A 14,650-nucleotide genomic window follows, 5' to 3' on the forward strand; every position below is an offset into this window, starting at 1 on the left:
ATGACAGCACCAGACTAGGAGCCCATGGAAGGAAAGGCTTACAAGAACAATTTTACCCCATGACCACAAACTAGACAGGACCAGGACAGAGGAACCCATGTGGGTGTCAGTTCCCTTAAACCAAGAGTACATGACTTGGGTTTGACTTTGGCTACTTCATGTCACGGCCCAGCGAATGACAAGTTGATCACCTCACTGAACCTCCATTTCTGCATTGGGCAACTGGTAAATAAGATTAACTGTCCTGATTTACTGTGCGAATGGAATGGCTGAAGTATTGTGAAAGTGATTTGAAAATTTTAAATTGCTATGCAAACAAAAACACAGATAATAATAATCCTAAACTTCCCAGAATTTTTATAAGTGAAGATAATTAATTTCTTAAATTGGTAAGACATTATAGTCTTCTATGAGCTTTTGAGATAGCATATGCCTTACCAGATGAAGCAGCCTGCTGGATTAACAAATAGTGGTGTTTGGGCTGTGACAAATACCTGCATAAATATTGACTCTCCCCATGGTGAACATGCTTTGACAGGTGCGCCATATTTGGCGTATTAGAGTGGCAGCTCAGTGGTCAGCAACAGAATGGGTCCAAACAGCCATCGGACCTAAATTCTATTCTCAGGTCTATCACCTTGTGTCACTTGAAGTGAAACTGAGCAAGTGAAATGCTGCTGTCAGCTCCAGCTTCTTTGTCTGTATGTGGTAATGATAGTATCTAGTCCATAGGAAGCTGAAAGCATGACATGAAATGATCCATCGTGGATCCGTGTTGTGGCAGGTACCACAATAAGTATTATAAGTATTGTAATCTACAGCAAACTGAATGAAATGGCAAACTGCTATGGGTCTGTATAGACATCCAGTGCAACTAGTTGGAAATATTCTCTTAACAGATGGATTCCATCTTTAAAGACAAAAAGTCTAATCTATAGTAACTGAGAATAGAATGGTGGCTACCAGAGGCTCAGGGATGGAGGAAGAGGGGGGATATTGATTAAAGCATACAAATTTGCAGTTATAAGTTTAGTAAGTTCTGGAAGCCTAATATATAGCATGGCGACTAGCTAATAATAATATATTATATTCTTGAAACTTGCTAAGAGAGTAGATCTCAACTACACACAAAAAGATGGTAACTATCAAAGTGATGGATATGTTAATTAGCTTGATTATGGAAATTATTTTACAAATATATCAAAACATCATGTTGTACACCTTTAAAAAATGGATTCTATAAAGGAAAACTTGATTTAATCAGAGAATAAAATGAAAATTAAAGGTTGACTAAAGCAGGTCTTTTTTTCCCCCAAAATATTTCTTTTCTTAAAGTCAACTATTGCTACACCTAAGATTTTATTTATTTATTTATTTATTTATTTATTTTTAACGTTTATTTATTTTTGAGACAGAGAGAGACAGAGCATGAACAGGGGAGGGTCAGAGAGAGGGAGACACAGAATCTGAAACAGGCTCCAGGCTCTGAGCTGTCAGCACAGAGCCCGACGTGGGGCTTGAACTCACCGACCGCGAGATCATGACCTGAGCCGAAGTCGGCCGCTTAACCTACTGAGCCACCCAGGCGCACGCTAAGATTTAGTTTATACTAAAATACAAACCATAGAATCTGAGCTCTTTGGAACTTCCAAATCTGATTGGTTTCAAAATAATTTAGCTGTCAATTTCCACAAAAGAAGGTGAATCAAGGTCAGCATGGAAGGTGTTAACACATCAACATCTAGTTCAAGATGTCTAAACTAACTGTACCACCTTAAGTAAGTCACAACACCAACCTGTCTGCCTTAAAACATAATGTGTAATCTTGCTGACCAATCTGTGAGAGGTGTTGAATGGATCACCTGAGAAATGCTGGCAAAGCACTCTGAAGAGAAAAAGCAGCATATTAAATGTCACTAGTCAAAGGTGTTTATCTTCCAGGAGACTATCTCTAGCAAATCTTTAATCCCAGGCTGGCTACCTTCTGCCACCATGCACATTTCTGAAAGCCCCTTAGAATTACCTTCACAACCAGAAACAGGAAGACCAGTCTGCTGATGTGGGGGCAGGGGAGGTGCAGGAGGAGAACGGAGTGAGAGGTAGAGAAGGAAAAACTGGGTATTAGCATAACCAGCTTTTGGGATTAGGTGTTCTTCTTTTCTATTACTGAGATAATTGCCTAGGTCTTGAAGTGACAGACGTGCAATTTCTTCTGAAGAACCTTCCAATTCACTTACGACTTGCTAATATATCAAGTAGTACATAACATTTATATGACTAAATATACATGAGATTGTCCTTAGCCTAAAAAAAGACCAAGTCTAACCCAGAGGATCTGGAGTGAGTACTGGGCTGAGATAAATGAGAGAGTTACAGGGAGAGTGGTGGAAAGGATGACAGCTACTTCCAGGTATGGGGAGGCTAGAACAGGGCCTCTAACTGTGACTACAGAAGGACCTCACAGCTCCCGTTCAAACAGCCAATGCAACCATTCGCACACTACTGTAGTTAAACCTTCTAACTACACTACTGTAGTTAAACCTTCACTATTAGAAACCCTGCCACTCATCCCCTTAGACATAAACCATGTGGGCAAATCTGGTATGAGAGAAGGCTGCAAAATGAAAGCAACCTCCTAAACGAGGGCCAGGGCCACACAGCTGCTCTGTATCTCTCTCTTCACAGACGTGCTGCCTCTAGATCAACAGAATTGAAAGCAAATGGAAGGCCCTCATTCCTCAGTGATCAATTAGCAAAGAATGTTTTTCTAAAAGTTTTTCCTTTAGAACACCCAAGTTTATAGCTATGCTCTTAAAAAAATCAACTGTTCTAGAGAGAAAGCATAAAACAATAGAATCTCAAGTTTGAATGGCACTTTAAGATGCTGGAAGACTTTCTATGTTGCCCTTGACATGTGGTTGTTTATGTCAGGTTTGATCGCCACAATACAAGCATATTAGTGAGGACCAAACCCCCAATTAAACTGGCTTAAGATGCTCCCAGCCCCTGAGGGATGGGAGGAAATTGCGATTAATTCACTGGTTTATGTAGCAGGAAAGTCTGGGAAGGACTAACTTCAGGCAATGGCTGAATCCAGCCATGGCTCAAAACATGGTAGGAACTGCTTGTCTTCATGCTCCATGCTTAGCAGCTTTGGGTTGACATAATCTTTATAGCTTAGCAACCCCCAAAAACTAAAGAAAGTCTCAACTTGGAGTCTCATTAGACTTGCCTAGATTTTATATTTTAACCTAAAGTAATCACTGTAATCCAGGAAAAGGAATGCTCTCAATGGCCAGATTGGGGCCCATCCTTAGAGGGGAAGTGATTTCTGATCCTTGTAAAGATCCATTGAGAAATGGACAGGGGAAGAGGTTTGACCATCAGATCCTGTCTCCCACCTATGAAAATGGAATGGGTGTACACAGGCAAAAACAATTCATATCCCTAAGTGATTCCTGCTCTTCTATTTTTGAATAACTACCAGAAATTCATACTGGATTAAATGTTTCTGCCTGCTGTATACATGCATCTCTTGGTCTTACAAATACTTCTAGGGTCATTCAAAGGAACTATAATTAATTGGTTAGCCTGCAAAACATTTTAGACCACTATCATGCCTTCTACCTCATATCTATGTGATGGTCAAGTATTGCCATTCCTTTAATGATGCTTTATATGCCATAATTTTTAGCATAATAATTGTCTCCATAATTTTTATAACTTGTTTCTGAATAAGTTGTCAGTTCCCTTTAAGTCACATTAAATAAGGATTTGTTATTAGAATTAGACATAAGCATAATAAAGAACACATGTCTGGGGGCGCCTGGGTGGCTCAGTTGGTTAAGCATCTGAATTCAGCCCAGGTCATGATCTCATGGTTTGTGAGCTGGAGCCCCGCGTTGGGCTCTGTGCTGACAGCTCAGAGCCTGGAGCCTGCTTCAGATTCTGTGTCTCCCTCTCTCTTTGCCCATTCCCCACTCACAAACTCTCTCTTTCTCAAAAATAAATAAACATTAAAAAGAAAATTTTATAAAAAAGAACACATGTCTGATTACAATCTTTTCTGCTAAAAAAATGGGTAAAGATGATGGTATCACATCCATCTTAAAAATACCAGCAAGTATGAGATCCTGGAGGACAGAGTATAAAGTCCTAGGGCTCTTTGATGGCTTCCTTCCAACACAGAGCAACACAGATGCACAGCCGCTAAGGAAGCAGCCTGGAGCCACATGGCCAGTGACTCTGCCATTTATCACCTGTGCCCCCTGGGGTGAGTTAGCTGACTGTGCCTCAGTTTCTTCACCTTTTTAATGGAGCCAAGAAATTATCTCAAATGTTTTTTTTTGTGAACTATGAATGAGTTAATACTAGCAAAACACTTAGAATAGTGGCATATAGTAGGAGCTCAAAATGAACTGTTTTCACCATGATCCCCATAAGCATCACCACCATACCTCTTGACACAGCATCTACTAAATATTATGCCATTTACACATGAGGACTGGCTGATATGGATCACACACAGCAATTCCATAAGCCATACCAGACAGTTGCTTTCAATAATTATGCCAGAAGAAATGAAAGAACCAGTCTATTGTATTCATCCTAGACAACTGGGCTTCAATCTGGAATCATCCCTTTTCTTATTACCTCCTATTTGGAAACGAATGTTTCCAAGCACAGATGTTGTTCCAAAACAATCTGACATACACAAGTCAGAGCTTATAAAACAAATACATTAGATGTTGAATGATCAATATACAAAAAGATCCCAACCAGAGTTGCTTTAAATAAGTGATTCTTATGCAGAGATGCATCCCGGAATCACATGTGGAGCTTTAAAAAACACATGTGTCCAGGAACCCAGCCAGGAGACTCTGATTCTATAGGTATCTTCTTTCCAAAGAGCTACTGTGATTCCAATGTGTGCCCCGTTAAGAATTCTAGTAATCTTGGGGTGCCTGGGTGGCTCAGTCCGTCAAGCATCTGACTCTTGGTTTCAGCTCCAGTCATGATCTCACCGTCCATGGGTTCAAGCCCCACATTGAGCTCTGTGCTGACAGTGCAGAACCTGCCTGGGATCCTCTCTCTCCCTCTCTCTCTGCCCCTTCCCTTCTCACGCATGCACTCTCTCTCTCTCTTTCTCAAATAAATAAACTTGAGAAAAAAAAGAATTCTAGTAATCTCTACACCCAGCAAGGGGCTCGAACTCACGACCTCAAGCTCAAGAGTCACATGCTTTTGCCAAGAGTCACATGTTTTTCTGACTGAGCCACCCAGATGCTCCTTCTCCTAATTAGGAATTCTGACTAGGAATCAGGGGCTTCAGCTCTCGGTGCACTAAAAAATCCTATGCTAAGCCCCTCCTAGCCACTGAGCAATCACATTTTTTCAAGTTTTTATTCTAATTCGTTTAACATACCGTGTTATATTAGTTTCAGGTGTATGATATAGTTATTCAATACTTCCATACATTACCCAATGCTCATCACCTGACAAGTGCACTCCTTAATCCCCATCACCTATTTAACCCATTCCCTCCACTGATAACCATCAGTTTGTTCTCTATAATTGAGAGTCTGTTTCCTTGTTTCTCTTTTTCTCTTTGTTTTGTTTCTTAAATCCCACATATGAGTGAAATCATATGATGAGCAATCATATTTTAAAAATTCTTTTTTTATATTTATTTATTTTGGGGGAGAGCACAATAGGGGAGAAGGACAAAAAAGAAGGGGACAGAGGATCTGAGGCGGGCTCTGCACTGACAGGCTGACAGCAGCGAGCCCAATGTGGGGCTTGAACCCACCAACCATGAGATCATGACCCGAGCTGAAGTCAGACGCTCAACTGACTGAGAGCCACCCAGGGGCCCTTAAAAATTCTTTAAGATGATTCTCATGAGCAGTCAGGGCTGAGAGTCACTGCTTTAAACAATAAAATCTTCTGACAAATGAAAGGCATGATTTATTTACATATATATTTTCTGAGGCATATCTACAGGTGACTCTTGATTGCAAGGTAAAGGGAAGGTAAAAGGACAGGGAGTTCATTTCATGGATAACCCAGTATCACAGTGGCAAAAGAGTCCACTCTTGATTATCTGGGGGAGAATTAAGTGGTTTACAAACTGATCATGATTCAGGCTCAGCAGGGCATGAGGACGGGCTCACTTCTCCCAACCCCCTTCCCAGCTCTGGCCTCCACACCTGCCTTCAACAGCACAGGTTCTTAGGAACACGCAAGTAGCAGGCCTGTGCTAATTATCCTGAATCTCAACTTTACTTTCACTGTGGTTAATGTGCAAACTCATTAATCAGCAGCACAATAATAAAGAGGCAACTAACTATGCTTTGTATAGGTGAGGTCTACTCTTGTTGAAAACAAGCAACACATGGAGAGTTCATTTTTATTCATTTTCAACTTTATGTGTCCAAGCAACTTTAACTGGGCAATGATAGGGCAGTTTTAAATCTGACAGTAAGTCATGTGTCCTTGCTTCCAGCATTCTAAATATTTCAGGCTTCTGGCATGCTTTCAGACATAATCAATACTGTGGAGAAACTCCATTTTGAAGTTTATAAATACAGATTTAAAGGCATGATGGATACAAACTAATAATGTTTGCCACTTAATTCTGATATAAAGTCTGTGCTTTATATTAAGCATCCTTCTAAAGTAAATGCTTCTCATTAGTCTTGCAAAGTACACCTAGACCCTTCCCTTTAGCCTCTCTTTGAGGAATTAGCTTCGTCTCTCTTCTATAATAAATGAGATACCAGACACTAAATAACTTAACACACCTCTTTCAGATTTTGTTTTCCCCTTTCCTCCAAGTTTGTATTTTGAAGGTATTCAAACAAATTAAGAAGTTGAAAAAACTATATAAGAAACACCATTTGCACTTCACCTAAATTCAACATTAACATTTTGCCATGTTTGCACTTGCACGAGCTCTCTCTCTCTCTACACATGTATTTTTCTTTTGGCTGAACCATTTGAAAATAAGTGGCTGACTCAATGATTACTTCATTGCTGAAAACTACAGCATGCATACCCCCAGAACAGAGACATTACCCTGTAAAGTTTCAATAATGTTGTCACTGTTAACAAAACTAACAATGATTTTCTAACAATACAGCGAGTACATTGTCAAATGTCCTCATTTGTCTCTAAAATGTCTTCATGTCATTCATACTTTTTTTTTTTTTTTTGAATCTCTGGTGATTTTATTATGAAGTTGTGTGGCCAGGAATAATGTATGTGTTCCACAAGGAACACCTGTCAGATCATGGGATTCTCTGTGGTCATGGGAGAAAGCAACTTCCTACCTCTGCAGTTATCAACTTAAGATTTATTTGTAAAGGTTTCAAGATGTCCTAAGCTCTTCTTTCCTTTGACTAGTCTAGAGAGTTGTTTGTGACATCCACAGAGGTGCTTTTCAAACTGAAGCAGCAACAAACTCAACAAGAGAACACCAGCTTTACCTTTAAAGTTTTCTTTATCCTTTCTTTTCACAAATTTTTCATTCTGTTTAAAGCTACCCCTTCCAGCCTCCCTGAGTAAGCAGGTGTTGGCAGTAGCTATGAGGTAATGGTGCGAAACCCCTCAGAAGCCTGTTCACCACCTGTAGCATGGCAATCATCTATATTTTAAGGTTGATGTGCAGATATGGAGAGGTAGTGTACCTGGCAGTGGGAGTAGTGGTGATGGTGGTAGTGATGGTGAGGTCATGGTGATGATGGGGGTGATGGTCCCAATTTCAGACCCTTGCCCTCAAGTAAATACACATTCAGAAATATAAACCATCATTAGATTCAATCAAGCATTTAAGATTCCATTATAGAACTAGGCACATACTTTATATATGACCAAAGTGTTACTGATACCTAAGGAATCTCCTATCACCTGCAATTTTGTAAGTTTTGTGGGTTTTCCTTAGTCATGGAGAATAACAGGCATTTCTACACTGGTGTTATAATATATCCACTAACGTCTCATTTCAATTGGGAACATGAAGAGATCAGAATCACCCAACCAGGATAATGACCACAGCCAACCAAGAGAGAGCACCTCAGAAAATCTCAACCAATACCTGCGCAATACCTTAACACCCAGGAGCTTAGCTCCATTATTTGAAACGAGTGCCTTCTTTAGTGCTAATACCCACTTAAACCATGACATGCTATCGCACCTATAATTATTCTACAAAGGCTGTTTGTGTCTGACAACACACTGAATGGCTACTGTATTCACCTCTGTAAAACCTGCTCACTAAGAATGTTCCAGAGAGTGTAAAGCAATAAAATATTACTTGCAGGTTCTTGTGAAATTCCATGTACATCTGTACGTCTGGAAGTCAGCATGTCCCAAACACATGGGAGTCCCTGAAATCTGACTACTGGCTACTTAAACCTCTAACTTGTTGATAATGTTACTATCACGTATTTACCTGCTCCAATTTACCTTCATTGTTCAGTGAATAAGTAAGTGTAGCATGATTTCATCAATTATTTACATTGCTTGAATATGATAAGCCACCTTCAAAATTAGTTTTATGGCCCATTGTTAGCTCATGACTTCACATTTAAAATCAAGTATTGTGTGTATCCAGAATAATGAATAACCCTGAGCCCATATGCAGCAGGATTGCACTGCTGGAACTTCCTGCATTAAGCCAGTATCTATTCAACCACAATGATCAGAAAGAAGAAACTGTGTGAACACCAGCAGAGATTCTGGTAGAAAACAAAATACTGTCATATCTTGAGAAGGCCCATCACAGGCAGCTTTGAAGCTAAGGGATCAAAGACTTGACCAATCTCATCTTTAACTACTTGCTAAAAACAATTCTAGCAAATTCCAGCATGCACCCACAGTTTGTTTAGGAAAATCAAACATTCATGTGGATAATGTCAGCAACTTTAGCTACCAATTATTATTAACTCTCTTCAAAAAAACTGAAATAGATTTGATCTAGAAATGAGAAAGGTATCTGTGTCATTCTTAGGACTTTCTGAGTTCCTCTCTGTGGGCTTTTGGGGATTCACCTGCAGAAGACCAGGCTATTTCTGTGTATGGCACAACTGATTTCTTTCTCCCCTCCCCCCTCTTTTTTTACAATTGATTTTTTCCCTTTTTCCCTGGCAGTACAAGAAGATTTACAAATGCAAAATCAAACATGCAGAGGTACAGATTTTGTCACAGAACAAAGAGCTCAATTCAATCACAGCAATGAAAGTTCAACAATCCAACAATATTTTAAGGAGGATGCATACCTGCTCTTTGGATGGTACAAGGAGTTCTTCAATCATCATGCTGTCCCGCGCATAGGAGCTTCTGTTCAAGGTGTACGACCTATCCGAACTGAAGGAGCGGAGGCTGTTGTATTTACAGTTAACCATTCAAGAGTGGTGGATGATGATGAGATGAACAAAATAAAATTAATGCATGCAAGTTTGAAAACAGGCAAGATGGCTAAAAATATCAACAGAAGTTGTTCTTGAAAAGACATTATCAAAAATAAAATCCCTTAAATTTGAGGAAATCTCTTAAGCTTAAACAATTTCATGATCAGATTTTGTTTAAAATTAGGCTAAATGGTGTTAAACCTGTGACAATATGAAATGAATGAAAACTCTGGATGTTTCACTATGATAGTTGAACTAACAGGATAACTGAGGGTAACTGAGAAGAACCAGATGACTATAGATAATTTGATAGTTTAAGAGATTTTTCTATGGTAAGGCCTTATCTCAGAGTCTCCTTTATCTGTTTACCTTGTACTATTGAATGGAATTATGTCTGCTTCAAATGGGTCTGTTCATAAGTCTTTGGAAACTAGCTATGGGTTTGACCTATTAAGAGTTCTGGTTTATAGCTGTACTCATGGAAAACATCAAAAAGGAAATAGTATGACAAATATATCTTACATGATCTTTGCCATCTTTCTCGCCTTGAAAAATTCAAATTTCATGTATGGTGATCTTATCTTTCCACACTCTACTCTTTTCTTCCTTATGCCTTAAATTGTTCTCCTTCCTAGCTTCTTTTAAATCCTCTACACAGCCCCTGACTTTCCCAGAGTGCAAGCCCCCTGATGTCCTGAAGTGCCTCTCATATACTGACCTCTAAACTAAAAACCAATATGGAGGGTTGCAGGGGGTGGCAGCAGAAGGGAGTGAAGATGGTTGAAACGTATGAACTTCCAGTTATAAAATAAGTCGGTCCTGGGAATACATACACATCATGGTGACTTAGTTAATAACACTGGATCAAGTATTTGAAAGCTGCTAAGAGAGTGACTATGTGTGGTGATGGATGTTAACTTGATTTATTATGGTCATCATTACTTTGTATACCTGAAACTAACATGTAATATGTCAATTACCTCTCAACTTAAAAAAAAAAAAAAAAAGAGTAAGGGATGCTGGGAAGCTTGCACATATGCACATAGGACATGCAGGCTGATTGGGCTCACAACTAATCTGAGCCTTGGCAGAACACCTTGTGATTAATCCTCTGCAAACAGAGGACAGAAACTTGTGGGGAGGTGTTTGAAGCCATCTGCCTCTTACCTCCCTATCCCACCTAATATGATAGGCTGTAATAAGGTAATTTCTCATTGTCTCTTGTTTCCAATGAGGTCTGACACTTCCTGCCCCACCCTCCTTGGAATAAGCTGCAGAGCATGAAATCACTTAGCTGCAGTCTAGAGTCGACCCCCTGCAATGCAGCATCCTACAGCATCCCACAACTACCGTAGAACCTTTTGTTCTGGTGTTGTCCTTATTGGTATGGAGGACAAAGATGGTGGGAAGTTGCTACCTGTCACTGCCCATGTAAGTAATATACTGAATCTAAAATGTAGCCGCTTGAATCTTTATCAGTAGAATCAGTAAGACGTTGGCCTTGGCCTTGGCTTGTGTAAAAGAGCAAAGAAGATGAAAACAAGAACGGTTCCTTGCTTTGCACAAAATGACTTCTTCTCCCCAATGTTCCCTATACTAAAGATTACCCAAGGTGGGTATTTTATATCAAGTTACAGAGGCCCCTGAATTATAGGAATCATTCAAAGGGTCCACACGAATGAGGAGATGCATTCTTCTAGGATTAGAGCCTTGGCTTCCACCAGAATCCTTGGGGGATTTTCGACCTCAAAATAACCATCATTCTAGAGTCATTATCTAGTGTATTCAGCAAATACACTGATTCTTATTAGTAAGGCACAATATTAGAGACTGGATATAGAAGCAAAAACAAAAAGAACTAAGCCTTATTTCTGCACAGAGATTACCTAGTAAGCCATGTATCTGGCCACTTGCATGGGCGGGCCTTCTGGACCCAGTCACATGATACATAACTCTTCCTTTTTTTTTCTGGGTTACTTGCAAACAATTTTTTGCAAACTGCGTTACTTGCAAACATCCCCCTATCACTCCTGTTTCTAGCCCCTTACCATCCCTCAAATACAATATAAACTTCCTAAAAGCAGATACTGCCCAAGAGAACTTTCTGCAATGACAGGCACTGTTCAATACGTTGGCCACTGGCCAGGTATGGCTGCTGAGCACCTGAGGTGTGGTTATTGTGACTGAAGAATTGAACTGATTGTTACTTAATTTTAACTAATTTTAATTTAAATAATCTTATGTAGCTAGGGGCTATACCATTAGCGTAACTTCTAAGTAGTCATAGCAAGGGTCCATATCCCCCAGTGATATGGTTGGGAGACACCACATTCATTTCTTTAAGTTCTGGTTCCCATTGTACATGGTAACGCTGTGGTGTGTAAGAACAACTTTACAGTAGATGTGAACAAACATGTAAACATTAAAAAAATTATTACATATTCATTTCAACTTCAGCTTTAAAAAAATCTAAGATTTGTTGATTTTTAAAAAATATTCTCTTTCTTTTAACTTCTATATGAGTGACAACTGAAGAATATCCTAGAACTGGGTGCTGTCAATGGGAAAGCCTAAAGATGTCTTTCTTTTACATAACGTCTAAGTTCCTACTCCTCACTGTTCTGGACCAAGTTACGTTAAGACAGATGGAGTTCATTAAGCTTCACTCTGAATCCTTAATACATCGAAGTCCTTTCAGCTACTAAAACTAGATATTATTTGCATGGGGTCTGGAAAGCATTAAATTGTTTTCAACTAAGGTCAACTATATTATTTGTAGCCATCAGTATACCCTACGTGTTAAATATAGGAAGTGTTAGAAAAACACATGCCTCAGAAGTCTAAAATTATATGAATGTACCTAGCACAACCCAAACAAAACAGCAACTAGCAAACAAACTGCTTTTCAAATCAAGATTTTTTCTTCAAACCCAGTGAAAGTTCTCCAGTTACTTCATGCATTACACAAACTTAGTTAAAGGAAAGAAATTCCTTAAGTACTCAATTTTGCATTAAGTCACATTTCTTGTCATACATTCAGTTACTTGCTAATTTTCTAAGAATTACAAAAATGATTTTCTAATGCAGAGCAGGAAAAAAACAAGCACATTGCAGCACATCACAGCACAGCACAGCACAATGCTGAAGAAAATAAAAATCAGAAAATGAGTCAGGGAAGGGCAGAAAAACACCGTAAAAGTGACATATCTTCTTACCTGATCTTGGGACTAATTTAAAGTATTTTTAGAAAAACACAGGAGAAGTAGAAAGCAAAAAAATCAGACAGGGAAAAAAGAAAAAAATGTTATGGTTGAATGAGTTACACACTTAATGTATTCCTTTTTAAATGTTACACTCAGAATATTTGGTAATACTCTAACAATACTTTAAGAAATATATCAGTGTTATAGTTTTGTCTTGTTTTTTTTTTTTTTTTTTTTTTCAGATTTGCCTCTGAGCATAACATGACTTGCCAATGTAAAAAAAATGAGTTACATATAATAGCAACAAATAATAATGGGTGCAATCAAAACCAGAAGTGTGAAAGCCTTAGGAAAATATGCTGGTGTCATCTCTCCCTGAATGTCAGCCTCTATAATTTTCTACATACAAATGATTGACTCACAAAATGCAGCTTTTACATATCATCTGAGGAAGAGAATCAGCTAGTTATTGGATTACAAAAGCTATTAAGCCTCTAAGTAGAATTTTCCCTTGAGATCCTTTGAGACTCTGTATGTTTTTCAGTTTAACTCATGGCTCTGTATGATTACACGAGATATTACATATTTTTAAACAGTTATTTTCCTCTTCTTATTAATGATCCCCTGTTACACTGAGATCTTAAGGACTTTTATAAATATATTTATAAAGCAAAAATTCTATGAAGTTACATAAGGTTCCAAGTTGTATTAATAAAAAGACTAGCTCAAAGAAAAATCAATTCAGTATCTAAACTTGGCCACATCAACAACACTGAGAATAAACTCCCAGGCTTACTTTGTGGGAAGTGCCATTTACTATTAGACAATGAAACTTTTTACAACAGATCCTTAAACTATAGGAAAATGTCCCCAGGGTTCTAGCTTAGAAAGTTTAATTATTAGCTTTAAAATAACTTGACTGTCAGCAAACATGCTGTTAAACCAACCAGGGAAAAGAAGTCCCCAGATTCTGGACAAGGTCCTGTTTCTTTCAACCAGTGTCAGGTAAGTTTGAGCCAAGGTTTTTCACATGCAAAAGTTTTATACTTCAGTTTTAAAGGCTGAATTTGCTACCATTCCTGTCCGCGACTTTGGGTAAGTCATTGCAACGCTCCTAACATGTCCATAGTAAACAAAGTAATGCCACAGTTTTAGAGAGATACCCAAACACTTGGTAGACAATTCTAATAAGCTATATGTAATCTTTTTTAGAATGCTCTCTTAAGTTTCAATCATGAATTATTCTTTCAGTGTTAGAGAATAGTGAACAATCAATACAACTATTTCATACTTAGTGGAAAATAAGATTTTTCTTTCACTATGGAACAAAATTTAATTTTTAAACATGGAGACCACACTGACTATCCCAGTTTTATCAGTGAGCTCTTTTGCCATCATGCTTGAAGCATGACTGCAAGGTGGGGAAAAAAGAACCAACACTCAACATGTTCAATCACGTAAAACCAAGGACTGAGAAACCACAAAAGAAAACAGCAGAGCATGTATACCAGAGTTGAGAACATTTGAGAACATTCTACCAAATTCACATCCTCATCCAAAGAGCACATTTGGGGATAATGTGAACAATGAAAATGATTTTGGTTTATGACAAATCATGGTTGTATTAAGGTAACTATGAAAAACAGCAACAATAAAATACCTGGCGGAACGGGCCCCAAGACTAAAGCCCATGTAGCCCTCTGCAGGGAGAGAGTCATCGCCCAGCTCCTTAAGGTCCTGGGGCCCCAGGTATTTGTCCGTGTCACCTGTCATTGCGTCCTCACCTGTGGATGGACAAAGCAAACCACAATCAGAAGCTTCCCTTTTGAAAATGCATTTGTTGTGGGGAAAACCACTCCTTTGATCACCAGCAAATCACTCATTTTCTCATAATCCCCTACCCCCTGGATAATATCTGTAACTGCCATTTAGAAGGAAAAAGCATAGGTAGAGGTTAGTCCATAATTTCAAGAGTGAATTTAAGTAGCGAAAGAGCTCCTGGTGTTAAGTTTTCCATATTAAAATGTCTCCCCTGTC

General features: G+C 38.8%; 1 protein-coding gene across 2 annotated transcripts in view; it reads right to left on the minus strand.

Annotated features, from left to right (window-relative positions):
* Nucleotides 1–14,650, minus strand: part of ANK3 (ankyrin 3) — a 335,879-nt gene that overhangs the window by 88,730 nt on the left and 232,499 nt on the right. For both annotated transcript variants that reach the window (XM_042907474.1, XM_042907475.1), the window contains 2 exons: nucleotides 14,274–14,397; nucleotides 9,279–9,381 (listed from right to left, as the gene is read on the minus strand). In XM_042907474.1, coding sequence (XP_042763408.1) covers nucleotides 9,279–9,381; nucleotides 14,274–14,397 — 227 coding nt within the window. The remainder of the gene's footprint in view (nucleotides 1–9,278; nucleotides 9,382–14,273; nucleotides 14,398–14,650) is intronic.

The sequence above is a fragment of the Panthera leo genome, chromosome D2 (assembly GCF_018350215.1).
Source record: "Panthera leo isolate Ple1 chromosome D2, P.leo_Ple1_pat1.1, whole genome shotgun sequence".
Taxonomy (NCBI): domain Eukaryota; kingdom Metazoa; phylum Chordata; class Mammalia; order Carnivora; family Felidae; genus Panthera; species Panthera leo.